Genomic DNA, 16,202 nt, shown 5'->3' with positions numbered 1-16,202 from the left:
TAATGAGAGGCCAAAGGGAGAAAAAAAAATTCTGAAATTGCCATTTCCAACAGAGGATGCATTCCTATATTTTCACTATACTGTGCAAGGTTACCTTTCAAGAAGTAAACCAGAAAGTTAGATCTGCCAGCAATTCAGGGAGAAAAAAAAAAAAGGCAAGGTCTTCCTGGCAAAAGAAAAGAAAAGAAATGAGATCACCCCCTCTATGAGCCTGTCATACAATTCCAGACCCCACCCCCTGCCCTAAAGTGAGTCCCGAGGTGGAGTCGGCTTCCTAGAATCACACTGTGCAAAATGTCAAAGCCATCACACTGGCACGGAACAGGATGTTTTCAGTGACATTGCTTGAAAATGTGCTTGACTGTAACACTCTATAAAATACTCCTGACTCACACAGGGTCCAAGAGGCTAACACTGAATTACAGCAAGGGCCAGCATGCCCATGGGCTGCCAGGAATGTCTACCTATGCAAACAGTCATGCTGTGTTTGAAAAGTTCAATGCCTTGAGCAAGCTCCTCACATATTAAAAAAAACAATGCAGGTGTTGGGAACTAGCTTTAAGAATTTCCTATTTAAGTATAGTTTTTATCCCTATGATTAAAGAACTACATATGCAGTGAGTTATTTTAAAAGATTCCCCCCCACCCCTATACCCCTGTCCTCTGAGAGGTCCAAGCGCCAGGGAGCACGTGCGGAGCAGTGAGCAGTGACGTATGAAGATGGGAACATGGCATCTTTTTTGCTGGGGGCTCCTAGGATGAGGTCACTCTCGGCTTCACTTCTCAAAGACGATTCTTATAAACTCATCCCAGAATTTGGCACCACGGGGCTATTGGCAATTGGAACTCAGGCTAGCTAAGGAGCCCAGGCCGCCTGGGGTGATCATGTCAAAGCTTGGGCAGTGCTGGTCGGGAAGTGTCACTCTTCCAGAGCCTGTGCAGAGGCTGCAACCCCCCCCCCCCCATACATACAGATAGACAAAGCTGCCCAGGGAACTCCCGGAAGGGAATAAAGTGGTTTTACACTTAACTAGGCATCTCACTACCATTCTTTTGCTTAGAATTTCTATCCTTAAAAGAGCCACAAGACAAAATGGGGGTGGGAGGAAAAGAAAGGGAGAATGGGATATACACTCATTTGGCTAAATATCAGAAACAAACTAGTTTTCCAAACCAAAATTTGAACCTATGGTGGGAACCTCAATTAGAAAGTTATAACTATTGCACCAGTATGGTCTGATAAGAATTTTTCTTGGTGAATAAACACCAGTTTACTAGTTTGGTAACATTTCTTTCATCTTCACCAAAATAGTACTATTTCTATTCTAGTCCTAAAAAAGAATGGGGAATTTAAAAATGTGTTTCCTTGTTATTTTGCATTACTGTTATGCAAAACTATAAGGACGGGACTGGGTGCTGGTGGTTCATATCCGTAATCCTAACTATTCAGGGGGCAGAGATCTGAGGATGTAGTTTGAAGACAGCCCAAGCAGGAAGTCTCTTATCTTCAATTAACCATCAAAAAGTGGGGTTGTGATTCAAGTGACAGAGCACTAGGCTTAAGCCAAAAAGCTAAGAAACAGTGTCTACCCCCCAAGTTCAAGTCCCAGTACCAGCACACACAAAACCAATAAGATAAGGAAGGCAGTTGAGTGTGGATGATCAATGCTGAACCTTCAGTCCGCTAATGGGCTGAGCTGACTAAGCCTCAGCAAACGGCCACGAGGCCTGACTGACCATCACCCAGGACCCAGGGAAGACTTCCCCTATTCCCTGTCCTACCCACCCCGCCTGAACACATCCATGCATTCATTCAGTGTCTTTCCCCAGGCAAATGCTTCCATCTAAACTGGTGACAGATATTTCATACCAAAACCTTCTACGGTGAAAAAGCAATAACCAAGATTCTAATTCTAAAGTTGGAAAATACAGCATATATATAGTAAGCAGATCTCTTGGGAAATTATTAATAATCCTCAGTGCAGTCAAAGGAAGGTTGCGTTCTTGGAAAAGTCAGGGCAGAAGGGCAGGCCTCAGCAGCCAAGTTCATCTTTCTTCACTGATCTTTCCATGGAAGGGCTTCTCGGGGACCAGGCAGGGTTCGGGGGAGAGGGGCTGGTGGACTCAGAAGAGCAAGATCCAGGCTGACCTCCATAAGGGTAGGGAGGCAACAAGATTCTTGTTTGGCTGTGTGAGCTGCCTCTTCTTCTGTAGACAAAGAGGATAACCAAGATTTTTCTCTAAGTCAACCTAAAGTACTAAGGCTGGGGGAAAAAAAATGAGACTTTGGTGACAGGAAACAGAGCAGCAAGTCTCTAAGCACTTCTCAGGAGGTGCTGTCACCTGTGAAAGCCCTAGGCTGTCCTTCCTCCAGGTCCTGTTTGTCTGGGTCAAGCTGGCTACCTGGCATGGACAGAAACCGTGCCACCCAATGGGCAGAATCTTCCCATGGCTGAGAAGAGAGGCATGTCCAAGAAGCTCCCTGGATTCTCTAGTGCAGATGGTGGCTGGGAACTGAGCTTTGAGGGGTACACACACACTTCCGGGCTGCCACTCTCTCTGCTTGCGAGCCGGTGTGCTGGGGAGGTGGCCGCCCCGCACTGGCTCTGCCCTGAGCACACAGACTGAGAGGTCCTCTCCCCTAACTCCCTCTCAAGAAGCGGGGGACACCATCCTTTGCTTTGCTCAATTCCCCTTGTGCTGTGTTGTGAGTGGACAAATCGTGGGGTTTGGTGGCTAAGTGAACAACTGTCTGCCACAGACAGTGTAAGCGGACACGCACGGTCATGCACGATGAGAGAATCACGCCAGGGTGGGCCGAGTGTGCGCTGGGCAGTCAACTACAGTGGGCACTGCAGGCCATTCCTGCCAGGGAGGCGACGCCATGATACCTCAGCATCCAGTCCTTACCACTTCCTCCCATCTCCAAGAGTAAGCCACCAAGAACCCAGCCCAAACCTGCCTGGGGCTGCTGAAGTGTCCAGGGGACAAAGTGTTTGCGGCCGGCTCTGGGCCTTGGTGCCCCAGCTCCCAACTCACCAGACAGCCCAGTGCCTGTGCCCTGTAGCCCAGGCAGCTGGCTCTGCCCTGGATGCAGCCACGAAGCCTGGACAGTGCTGCCGTCCCTGTGTGAGCATCTACAGCTACCTACTTGGATATTTTGACAGTGATGAGAGTTGGGAAAGCATGAAGAAACCTTTTCCCAGCTTCTCAACTATGCTGGCCAGGGGCACAGCTGTTCCCCTTGCCATTATCCATGGAAGACCTCCAGGGAGGGAGGGGCTCTGAGTCTGGGATGAAGGATCCTAATTACAGTTGCAACACCGTTGGCTACAAGAAAGAGACAAGCGTGTTTCCAGTTCTGCAGTCTAGGGAGCGGAGACCCCTCCCCAGGGCTCACTGCTCTTCTGTTTTGCTGCTATTCCTGAACTTTACCACCATGACTGTGATGTTGTCAGGGCAGCCTCTATAAAATGACTGCAGAACTATGCTCTTGGCCCCGAAGTGAGGTTCATCCAGGCGCTCCTTAATGAACCGGACGGCCTCTTCATTGCTGAAAGCATCCCACAGGCCATCCGACGCCAAGATCATAAACTCGGGCTGGAGCTTGTCCAGGTCAAAGGTCAGGATGTCAGGGTCTGGGATGACCACGTTGAGATTTTTCAGTGGATAATCTCCCAGGGATCGAGACATGGCCAGGATTCCCTGGACCCTCCACGAGCCATTGAAACTGATGAAGCCACCTGCAAAGACAGAGTGAATGAGCGAGTCTGCCCAGTGGGGATCTGCCAGAGTGGCAGTGAGTTGCAAGGTAGCCTACTGTATGTGAGCTGGGCCACAAGTATGGGCCCTCTTCTCCATCCCAGGTCCCTGCGTGTGATATCCCCCTCAGGCCCTTACTCTCGGCATCTCTGAGGACTTCAAGAATAATAAGGGGAAGCCGGGCGAGGTGGCTCACATCTATGATCCTAGCTACCAGGGAGGCGGAGATCTGAGGATCAGGGTTCAAAGCCAGCCAGCCAGAAATATTCATGAGCCTCTCATCTCTAATTTAACCACCCAAACGTCAAAAGTGGAGGAGTGGCTCAAGCTGTAGAGCATTAGCCTTGAGAAAAAAGCTGAGCAAGAGTTCAAGTCCCAGGAGTGGCATGAAAAAAAAAAAAGACAAAAATGAAGTGGGAAATAGAAGGGAAGGAGAGTTCAACCAGGGGACATTTATATGCATGCATGGAAGTATCACAATGAAACTCTACTGTACAAATAATATGTGCTAATAAAAATGGAAAAAGGGTAGGGTACCTGTGGCTCACATCTATAATCCTAGACTCCCAGGAGGCTGAGATCTGAGGATCAGCCTGGGTGAAGCCTGGTGAAGCCAGCCTGGGCAGGAAAGTCCATGAGACTCTTATCACCAGTAAACTACCAAAAGTGGCGCTATGGCTCAAGTGGTAGACCGCTAGTCTTAAGCATAAAGAGGCTCAGGGACAGCACCGAGGCCCTGAGTTCAAGCCCAAGGACCAGCCAAAAAAAAAAAAAAAAAAAAGGAAAAACAAACCAAGCAACCCAAGGCTAACACATAATATAGTATTTGACTCAGACTGACTGAAGCTTACATTGTGGTCTGAGCAGGAAGGGAAGAGCTGTCCTGAAAGGAAGGCTGGAGTCAGAGAAAACATGAAGATAGTAAAACTAATCACTGTTCCTCAGGTCTTCCTATAAAATACACCACTGACCCAAATCTGTAAAGAACAGATACACCTCCTTAGAGACGTCTACATTTGCTTCCATAAAGAATCACTACAGAGTGGCTGATACAAGCATGAGCTAAATGTATGTTGAGTCCAGGCTCCCAGCAGCCCTTATTGGGAGGAGGAGCCTTTATTCATAAGATGGATGCTTCTAACTGCCTGCAAGCTCATCAAATCTTGACAGGTGCTCCGAGACCATTGTTTGTTCCAGCTCATCTGCAGCAATCTTGACCAAAGCCTTCATTCCAAATGATTCTACATCATGGGCAGTCATTGAAGCAAGGGGTTATGATACCATTTCAATACTTTTTGACTCAACAAGACAGCTTCCTACTGTGAAAATTCAAGCATTCATTAGGTTCACTTCATTTACTCATTGGGCAGAAGCTGACCTACAGAGATGGTGTGTCTCTCTGCAAATTAACAAGACAGCAGGGGCCCATGTGGGTCAGAGTTCTGTGTGTGTGTGTGTGTGTGTGTGTGTGTGTGTGCATCCCAATTCTCTGCTCCAGCAGCCAGTCTGCAGGCTGACATGTCATGAGGATGTGGCTTTCAGGGGAGGGAGGGAATTCTTCCCCCACAAGCTTTATGGCTCTACTGATATTCCCCATATGACATACAGCTATGTAACTTGCTTTCCTTTTTGTTTGTGTGTGTTGGGGTATGTGATCATCCTATGCCAGTTTCAGAATGCACATTTCCTGGGGGAGGAGGAACAGTGGATAAATGAGTGAATATAAGACCTTCTTATTTTAAGATACTTCTTACCAGTTAGGTCCTGAGGTATGGAGATAAACAAGACCAAGTTTTTGCTTTCAAAAAGGTCAAGGTCAGAGAGGGGTGGGCATGGGAGTGGGCCAGCATCGCAAATGCACAATGAGAGGATGAGAGGGGGGCCTAAGAGAATTCACTGGAGGTCCAGGCAAGATGGGGGGAGGGAGAGGGTGCTGTCACACCCACACTCTCCTCCCACCCCTCCATGGAATCCACCCACCCCTGTGGGAATGGCATTTGCAATGGCACAGGTGAACCAGAAACAAGGATGTTGTGAGAAGTCATCAGGGAGGAAGCAGGACATGGCAAGAGGTGAGGAAAAGGCCATCTTTGGCCCTGGAGAGGCATAGCCAGTAGCCATTTATTTGACAGGCCATACTACAGAGCCAAGTTCAGGGGCCTTAGTAGCAGGCTCCGTACTGACCAATGAAGTGTAAGACAGCAGGACAGGTTATCTCCCTAGCGCTCTCCTAGCAATCACCAGACAAGAGGGCAGACATTCCTCAGAGGTGGTCACAAGCTCACCAGCTCTCTTGATCCTCTTCCTTTCCTTCAGTTGGTAAGGTTTGTGGTCATGAGACAAAGGAATGGCATTCCCATCTTTGTCACACAGGACTCCTCTCGAGTCCCCCACGTTGGCCACAGTGAGGTCTTTATCTGACAGTAGAGCAATCAAACACGTCGTGCCTACAAAACAGAGGAGAGAGGCCGTGGCAAGGTCAGCAGTGCATGAAGTTCCGTTGTTTCTGGTTACCAGATTTTTCTGTCATTAAAGTGGCCCCATGGGGAACAGTTTTATTCCAGCTACTGGGGCCATGACCACTGTTTCTTCAACAACACCAATGATGGCTTACAGCCATTTTTCCTAACCATGTTAGTGTCACTGAAATAGGCTGGGATAGCATTAGCATTTTCCTCTATCACTGTTCCTACCCTTAATTTAAAAACACTGCACTCAACTGGATTGAGAGAGAATCCAAAGACAACTGGGACATGTTTTCAAGGTTCTCACTGGTGGGGAGGTTGTGAGAAGACCCAGTAAAAATGGGGAGGTTGGGAGAGGACTGGAGGGTGGGAGGATAGCCGATGTTAGCAGGTGTTTTCTGTGGCTCTGTGGTGGAGCTGTTGGTGCCAGGAAGAGCGAACCTCTCTATACAAAGCCTGGTGCCAAGGCTGGTGGCTGAAATCGGGGCAGCTCCAGGAGTGCTGGAGAGGATATACAAGGGAAACAGGACACGTGGCAAGGTCAGAAATGAGGTCTAGATGGGTGGGAGGTGGGCACTAGGGGGGACACAGGCAGACAGGAAGAGCAAGACTGATGGACAACTGCTTGGAGTCCACACAGAGTCAACCAAAGGACAAGCTCTCCTTGATCCCTTTAGCAATGAGAAGGAATCAAAGCGAAGAGGTGAATGGACCGTTCTAGTGGGGACAGGCTGCCCTTCTGCTTCCCATCCTTCTGATGGCGCCACTAAGCAAATATTTACTAAATACGCCACTCATTTATCCCGTCTCTCAAACTAATCATTTCTTTTCTTCTTCGAGTATTTGTTAATTAGTTTCTCCCCTCACCTTCAGGAGGTCAGTTTCCATAGTAAGAATGCAAACTGTATCTAAATAGTTTTTTAGTTTTTACAGAATAAGAAGACTAGATTCTGTTAAAAAAAAAAAAAACCTTTAACAAGTAAATATATACTGATATCAAAAGCAGGCAGAATATCTACAACAATTAGCATATTCAGTTACTAGAGTTTAATTTGGAAGTTTTTTTGGTTTGTCTGTTTTGTATAAGTCGTGGGGCTTGAACTTTGGGCCTGGGCACTGTTCCTTAGCTTTTATGCTCAAGGCTAGCACTGGAGCCACAGCTCCATGCCTGGCTTTTTTTCTTTTTTCTTTTCTTTTTTTTTTTTGCCAGTCCTGAGCTTGAGCTCAGGGCCTGAGCACTGTCCTTGGATTTTTCTCAAGGCTAGAACTCTAGCACTTGAGCCTCAGCACTACTTCTGGCTTTTTTCTAAGTATGTGGTACCAAGGAATTGAACCAGGGTCTTCGTGCATGCTAGGCAAGCACTTTAACCACTAGGCCAAACTCCCATTCCTGGCTTTTTGATAGTTAATTGGGAATAGGATTCTCACACTTTCCCGCCTGGGCTGCCTTTGAACCATGCTTCTCAGATCTCAGCTTCCTGAGGATGACCATCTTCTGGGTAAACCTGTCTGACAGGAGTAGAGCATAAAATCTCCTACAAGGTACATTCTTGGAGTTTACAGGGTGAGAACAAGACATTGCTTTACTGGACACCCATGGCTGTGGGCATTATACCAATGTAACTCTTGAAGCTTAACGCCACTCCCACTCTGTGCAGTGGGTGTGTCTGACTTCAGCTTCTACACCACTGAAGCCAATCCATTAACTTGGTTGACACTCCCCAGGTCCATACCACTGCCTAGCAGCCTTTTCGTTCTGGTATTACAGAGGTCAAGGGAAACTACATGGCTGAGATCTGGGTCTCCCAACCCCATTTCAACCAGGGTGGCTTCACATTTACTGGACAGCCGCACTGAGTTTCTGTGCCAGACCTTTTTACAGTTATTATTGCCGCTGAGAAAGAACTGTGAAATTTAATCCCATCTGTGATTAACAATCACTCAAGGTGTAGGGGAGGAGAAGTACTGGCAGGAGGGAGCTGAGTAAACAGAAGAATGAACGAATTGGATAGTTTTGAAACAGATTGCTTGCAGCTATGAAACTGGAAAAAAAAAGTCATTGAAGGGCTTTTAAGCAGATAGCAATGTAACAGAATTTGTTCCAATCATTCCAGTGGCAATAGGGGAGACAGTTAACCTGGGAGGAGGGGGAACCATTGAGTTAGGTTGTAAATTGGTGCAGCCAACACAGGGACAGGATACTAAAACCAGAATAGGCAGGTCATGGAGAATGGGAGCTAAGGAGAAAGGGAAGGCTAAGGAAAATCTCTATGTGTAAGTGACAGAACCGGGTGCTCCGTGGATGGGAACTCAAGTGGAAGTCAACCAGGGGCTTCTGGAAAAGGCTTTCTCCTTCACTAAGAAACACAGATCATAAGATATGGAGCCATTTTTCTGCCACAGTATTGGCCCATGTGTTTCCCTGATCCGTGATAGCAACCCTAAAGCTCTGAAGGGCTGTTCAGGGTCAGGACAAGAGCTGGGGTGGTACCACAGAGCAAGAAAGGGCCTGCGCCCTGGCAGGAAACTGCTGAGCAATCTGCCTCTGCCCTGTCCTTGTTCTGTGAGACAATAAATGTCTCCTTCTGGAGGCTTTTGCAGTTGAACATTCTTGTTCCTTGTACTAGCCTGGCTGAGTCAGGGGTTTGTGGTCTCTGCTTCGGGCTTACTGATGAGAGCTTCAGAGTCCTGGACTTACTCACTCAGCTGTGGGCTACACTTAGGATTTATGAGCTGCTTTTGTCAAGAACCCAATTCCATTGTTTATACACATAAATGAAGATCTACCCCATGGTACACATTTTAGTGTACCATCTAGAAGAATCTAAGGCCTGGCCAAATTCATTGTATATAGCCAGTAGAAAGGTGGGCAGTGCTGTAGATAACCGAGAGGTCTTTCTTCTCTCTGTAGGAAACCCTGTCTACACCTGGGTAAGGCTCTGGAGGTAAAGTGGGACAGAGCACTAAGAGGCGGGAGGAGAACTAGAAAAACTCAGAAACAAAGCACACGTTATACCATCAGACATCTTAGTGTCTGCACTCTGCAGTCTTGGCCCAGGATTGTAAGAAGTATCTTATAGTCTAATTTATGTGACAAAACAAACTACTCTCCTGCTGGGAAACTACAGGAAAACACAGTGCCCAAAAGGAAATAGACAAATGACTTTTTCTTTTGTATGCTTGAAAAAAAATCCAATATTGTAGGTACTGGTTTAGAAATAAACACTTTAGCCCATCATAATGAATCTGGAAGAGATCCTGGAAATGAGTGTCATAACACCATTTCACAGAGCTTTAAAAAATTCAGAAGAAGTGAGTGACATAGACTAGGCTTCACTGTCCTCCCGGAGTGTGGTCTGTCTGACTGACCTTTGACCTTTAGCCCGCCACTGAGGAGCCTCCCTTGGCTTCTCCTCCCCTCCTTCCTGACAATCAGTCTACCACAGAATACTGTCACTTCTCAAGTACATCCTCAACTCTTCTTGGCTAGGCATGTCAGTTGGCTTGTACACGCACGCGTGCGCACGCACACACACACACACACACACACACACAGATTTTGAAGTGACTGGGTCACAACAGCCAAAGGAGCATTTTTCATACACAGAAGCACAGGAAAATCAACACCCTTTTAGGACAAGGAGAAATAAAATAGGTTTATCTGGTGAAGGCCTGACAAGGAATGTTAGTTCAATAACACAATTTCAGGGTCTGGATCCATTAATGTCTGATAACGGATGGAAATTACACAGGCACGCAGCATATTGGGTAAAGCCTGACACTAATGAACACATCAGCCAGCAGTGATAAGATCCGGTCCACACAACTTTCCAGCCCAGACTCCTTCCCCGGCTGTGATCAGCTGTCTCAGAAAAGCAGATAAAGAGCAGTCAGCCATCAGGTAAGACTCCTGTCTCCTGCCCCGCCACTGTACAGTTCTTATAGTCTGCTCAAGTCTGGCCTGCTTAAGGCTGCTCACCAATTTTTCTTCTGAAAATGACTGCCTTGACATGGGCACACCTGTCCAGGAGAAAAGGAAACAGCTCAGTCTCTGTCTCTGTCTCACATTGAAAAAAGTATTTTTTTTGGCCATTTAACGAAGCAGTTTAAGGAAAGGGGGGAGGGGATGGCTTGGTAGCTGAAAGGGGAGACATCCATCCAGATGCAGCAGTATATTCATAAACTCTCATACAATTACTTAAAGATGATAAAAATATTAACAAAAGAGATAACAATAAGATGTGGGTCTACCTTTGGGTTCAAGGCTGTTAAATTTGTACCAAAAATAAAATGATCAATAGTTCCTCTGATGGATCTTGGCTGATGACAAACCCTACTGTTTAAAACCCTTAGAACTCCAGAGTTTAATTCTACATTTTCTGATTTGTTCTTCTAACACACCTAGTCATGGAAGACATTAAAACCAGTGGATGGATGAGTGGCAGCCAGGGCTTTGTCATAAAAGAAGTGTACCCCTCTTAATGGGAAGTGGAGGGGAGGGAGTCCCAGTTCATGATTCCAGCTGATGGGATATGCATTAAATATTCACACCTGACTAGAATTAAAGTACAGTTGTGCCAATCTCATTCTCCACGACACAACTTTGAATTTGAAATGGTCTCTGACCACACATTTTCATTGCACTGACGATAATGCTTATTTTCTCCTTAGGTATAGGCAGCAGGTATCTTTAGACCTTCCTTTTTATTTATGAGCTTGTTAAAAAGGAGCACTTCCTGTTCAAACTGATTCTTCCGTGAGAATCTTAGAAAACCACAGGAAGCCCTGGGACTTCTGACGCCTTCGTGTACCTACTATTTGGGGGTACATGCATTTTGACATTCACTAACTTGCTTCTCATTACTATTGTTGACATTTTGTTCAGATGATAGCATGTTATTGAAATTAATTTTTAATTACATAAACACAACCTACACTCTAAGTCCACTATCTTTTAACAGTAAATAAAATTAATTTCATGGTTGCTTTGATTTTCCTACACAAGTCAGAGTGATAGCTCTAATTTGTTTTTAAAATTTTCAAGTTATTTGAAAATTTTCCATTAAAATATCTCCCTTCTCCTCGGGCTTTGAATCTCATCTCTGTTTCTTCAAGAATGCTATGGGAGTTGGGGTGTATGAGGAACTTTAAAAAACTGAGTTCAATTAAAAGGACAATTTGCCACTACAGGTGAATGGATACAAAACAACATGGTAACCACATAAAATGGAATTTTACATAGCCACCAGAAAAGATAAAATAATGGCACTACCAGGGGAGTGGATGGAACTGCAGCAAACCATGTTGAGTGAGGTAAGTCAAGATCAAAGAGACACACAGCGCATGGTCTCCTTGATATGTGGGTGTTAGATTTAATACAAGACAAAGTAAATAGGACTTAAGATACCTATACACATTGAGACCAAAAGAGGAAAGTCTTAGGAGAAAAGCACCAAAGTGTAATACCCAAGTACCTCTTCATATGTCCATCAAATACTCCACAGAGTGAAAAGAGCCCCAAAGATAAGGCAACAAAGGACCTCTTCTTCATGTGTGTTATCTTTTTAGATGACTGTATTCTTTACCTCATCTATGGTGTCTACAGGGGCACAGTGGCAGGGCCCATAGGCTGCACTGGACACTCATGAGCTGGAACTGAGCAGCACAGGGTGGTGAAGGGAGGGAGGAAAGGAGAGAGAGGAGGGCACAGCTGATCCTACACAAAAGGAAGGTGCACATGACACCCCATCAGGAAGAAACAGTTTTATTGTTACTGTCCATCGAGTTCAACTTTTTTCTTATGTAAAATGTCAGGTTTCTGTCTTTTTCATCATTTATAAGTTTTGTAGATTAGAATGATATACTATTGTGAAAGTAAAAATAGGTTTGTGACTTTAGTTAAGCATAACAATGCCACAGGATATGAAATGTACATAATTACTTAATCTCAATAAAGAAATCTTTGGGGGAAAAACTGTGAAAAAGGGGTGGGTAGGCATTTGCCTTTTAGTAACAAGCAGAGAGGATAAATGCCTTGAGAGGAAAAGAGGAAGAAAAGGCTGGAAACAAGAGATACAGATGGAGTCTTCTGGTTCTTAATAGAAAACTGTATACTTTCTTTGATTTTTTTTTCCTCTTACTGTGGAGCCAGTCCTCTTTCCTATAATTTCCATTAAAAACAAACATGGCCTCCTTCTTTAAGTTACCATATACCCATCATTCATTTACATATGCATGTGTCAGTGGGATGGAATATGGAGATAGGAATTGAGGTCCCTGTTCCTGTGCATGTACACAGCGCTCTTCTATTCAATTTGAGGCATTTATCCCAGGAAGATTCTGTTACTTCTGGAAGGTCAAGAGAAAGAAACAGTTGTTCTTAGTTTCTGAGTGTTAAGGAGACTGCGGAAATACACAGGATAGACGTCAAGAGAGAAGTCCAAATACCCATCAGCTAAAATTCTCACATGTTTGTTAGGTATTTGAAGATGAACTAACCATTAATTTTTCCTGTTCATGAGTCAACTCCTGGGGGCTTCTGAACTTTAGGGAGTGGGACCTTTCAGACAGAGGTCATGGAGACCCCAGGTCATGCCTGAAGATTCTAGAATACTAACAGCATCCTGACAAATAACCCCAGAGAAAAGGGCAACAAAATACAAACTTGATGTCTCATTTACACACAAGGTTCTGAAAAAAAAATCAAGAGATTATGGGATATACCTTTGAATAGATAAAACAAAAATTTCATGTCAGAATCCATATACACTGAAAGTGAAGTTATATGTACTTTGAAACTATATTTCTGCAATGTGTGTATACATTACATGTATTCAGTTTCCCTGGCCTAGACATTATGAAATTAATTTCTGCAATTCTATAACAAGCACCTACAGTGAACGTGCTACTACAGGCTCTGGAGTTACACAGAAATTACTTCCAGATGATTTTTTTCCCCACCCTAACAGAACACAGACACTTAAAACCCCATGTAAAGGAACATAATTAAGACTGTGCAATTATGTGCACTTAAGACAAATAAACCAAAATCAGATTTGGAGACAATTTAGGCTGGTTACTAATAGTCATCCATCTTGGTTTGGGCTTAGTGGATTATAAAAATGCCCTGAAAACTATGTCTCCAGAAAGGTGCTGCCTTCTGACTTGATGAAAACTCTGACTTTAACTCCCTCTGACAGAACTAGACAGACCAAAAGTGATGCATTCCATCTATGGGACTCTGAGAAAAATACTACCATGCTGTATCTTCATAATGGTCCTCTCTTATACTTATTTCTAACAATAATACAGTACCTTGTATGTACTAGCATGTACATGAACTGTCTAAACAGTTTTATGTCTTGTCCCTCCATACAGTGCAAAGACTGCTACTAGAACAGTAAAACAAATGAGATACATGCCTTACCCTAATGGGGCTTGACATCTAATGTCAAAAAGAAAAGCAGACTCTTAGACCCCAGCACTAAAAATGCTATAACACTGCTAAAAGCCTGTGGTGCCTGCAGAGAGGGAGACCTGGCTCAGTATGAGGGAGGAGGGAGGTAAATGGAGAACCATAAAAAGGGCAGTGGGAGAAAGTAAAAGCCTAAATCACTCATGTGGGTCAGAGTAAGGAATTCACGTATCTAATCTGACTCATAGGAGAAAGAGTATCTAAAATAAAATGAATCAAAGAGCAGCTTTTAAAGGGGATTTCTTTATATTTCATTTTTCAGAACAAAGAATAGAATGTGTAATTATTTATCCTCAGGAAATAATCAGAGATAGGAGTCAGGTTTTCTATACAATTACTGAGCCCACAGAATTATTGAAGAGATACACAATGAAAATAGCTAGGATGAAAGCCTGTAAGATGACAAAATGTATTCTGAAATAAATACAAAACATAAAGAGAATAAACACAGTATTTCTAGAGGAAATACATTGTCACAGTAAAGTGTCGTGATATAGCAAGTGCAAAAAGAAACAAAAATTATACATATGTTTAGATATGAAATGCCCCCCCCTCAAAAAAAAAAGCCAATATGTTGAAGGCTCCCTGCTGGTGGTGCTATTTACTGAGAGCTGATTGGACCATAAAGATGCTAATATGACCACTGATGAGATCACAGCTGAATGGGTGGTTAGGAGGTGAGGCCTGGTTACAGGAAGCAGGTCATCAGAGGGGCCATGCCTGTGACAGCAAATCTTGTTCAGGCTCTGCTTGCCTCTGATCCTCTGCTTCCTGGCTGCTTTTCGGTGAACAGCTTTCCTCCACCACACCCTTTCCACCGTGATGTTCCTGCCTTCCCTCTGGCCTGAAATCGATGGAGCCAACCAGGGACTCCAATCTCTGGTATCATGAGCCTATTAAGCTGACTTTCTCATGTGTTTTGTCACCATGATAAAAAGATGACAAACATGTTTATATACAAACTAGATATTCAGAAACATGGTTTGTACTCCTTGTTTCTAACTGAAATTATTTTCTCATGTAGTACAGAGACACTATATAACTTGATGTTGTTTTTTGGTGGTACTGTAGTGGTATGAGAGGAAGTTATTTGTGCTGAGTTTTGACTGGTAAATAAGAGTCAAACAAGGCTGGAAGGAGGGCTTGCAGGCAGTGGTGTGTGAGTGGGTGTGGAATTTGTGTAAATACACAAATGTGAGGGAATTTTGTCTCACAGACTTGAAGTTTTTTTTGGGGGGGAGAGTGGGGGTCAAGGGGCTTGAACTCTGGCCTGGGCACTGTTCCTGAGCTCTTCGACTCAAGGCTACCGCCCTACCCTGGGCCTACGTGCTGTCCCTGAGCTTTTCATCTCAAGACTACCGCTTTCCAGTCCTTGAACTACAGCCCCACTTCCCGTTTTCCAGTGATTAATTGGAGATAAGCGTCTATTGGCTTTGTATTGCCCGGGCTGGCTGTGAACCTTGATCTTAGGATTACAGGCGTGAGCCACTGAGCCTGGCCCAGACTTGAAATTTTTTGTAGCTTTTTTCAACAATGATGATGTTTGGGACATCTAATTTTTTTTTTTTTTTTTTGCCAGTCCTGGGCTTGAGCTCAGGGCCTGAGTACTGTCCTTGGACTTTCTCAAGGCTAGAGCTCTACCACTTGAGCCTCAGCACCACTTCCAGCTTTTTTCTATGTATGTGGTACCAAGGAATCGAACCTGGGTCTTCATGCATGCTAGGCAAGCACTCTACCACTAGGCTGAGCTCCCGGCCCTGGGACATCTAATTTGATACCAGTCCACATACATGTCAAATCTCAATCTGGAAATTACTAACAGTAAGAAATGTCAATGTTCTTAAACATTACTGAATTGCAAATATTAATGGAGAGCAACTTAGTATGTAAGAAAATTGTGCTTACAAAGATAGAAAAAAGCAATCTATCTTGAAACTGTTCACATACATGGGCTTTTCCTATGATTACTTCATTAATAGTGAAGGTTCTGCTCATACACTAGAGTGCTCAGTTACAATACTGTAGAAAATAAACGACCATGCTTGATTTTCCTTAACTCCATTTTTTAGTTCAAGTGTTTCCATCTTATGGAGAAGTCAGGAAATATGTTGCTCTTACTTGCAAATTTAGGCTAATGTGAATTGGAAAATTCCCAGCTGTCAAGATCTTAAATTAAGAACACATGTTCTATCAGTCCCTTGATACAATGGCTAGAAAACATTCAGCTGAAGAGCTTTAAAAAAAAATGTGAGGGAGAATCTTGGTACTACTTAAGAATCAAACCTCAAAGGCCCAACTTAGAAATAATTATCAAACTGTGTATTATACCTAAAATATTTAATTAAAAATGCTTAAGTGTCACTTCTTGAAAAAACTGTCTTAATGTAAAGAAGGAAGATATTTGTTTATCTGGAGATAAATACTTTCTGCTAGGCATTAGAAATTGGCCAGCGCATTTCTTTTCAAATTATGACCAACAACTGTGATCAAACTATGATTAT

At 44.1% G+C, this 16,202-nt stretch overlaps 1 protein-coding gene across 1 annotated transcript in view; it reads right to left on the bottom strand.

Annotated features, from left to right (window-relative positions):
- Nucleotides 1-957: 957 nt before the first annotated feature.
- Nucleotides 958-16,202, bottom strand: part of Ppm1l (protein phosphatase, Mg2+/Mn2+ dependent 1L) — a 196,324-nt gene continuing 181,079 nt past the window's right edge. Inside the window, exons 3-4 of the mRNA XM_090338402.1 lie at nt 6,048-6,209; nt 958-3,743 (exon numbers count right to left, since the gene is read on the bottom strand). Coding sequence (XP_090194528.1) covers nt 3,397-3,743; nt 6,048-6,209 — 509 coding nt within the window. The 3' untranslated portion in view covers nt 958-3,396. The remainder of the gene's footprint in view (nt 3,744-6,047; nt 6,210-16,202) is intronic.

The sequence above is a fragment of the Megascapheus bottae genome, chromosome 1 (genome assembly GCF_031878675.1).
Source record: "Megascapheus bottae isolate mThoBot1 chromosome 1, mThoBot2.hap1, whole genome shotgun sequence".
Lineage (NCBI taxonomy): Eukaryota > Metazoa > Chordata > Mammalia > Rodentia > Geomyidae > Megascapheus > Megascapheus bottae.
Note: the sequence above shows the minus strand (reverse complement) of the source record. Positions and strands in the feature narration are given on the sequence as shown.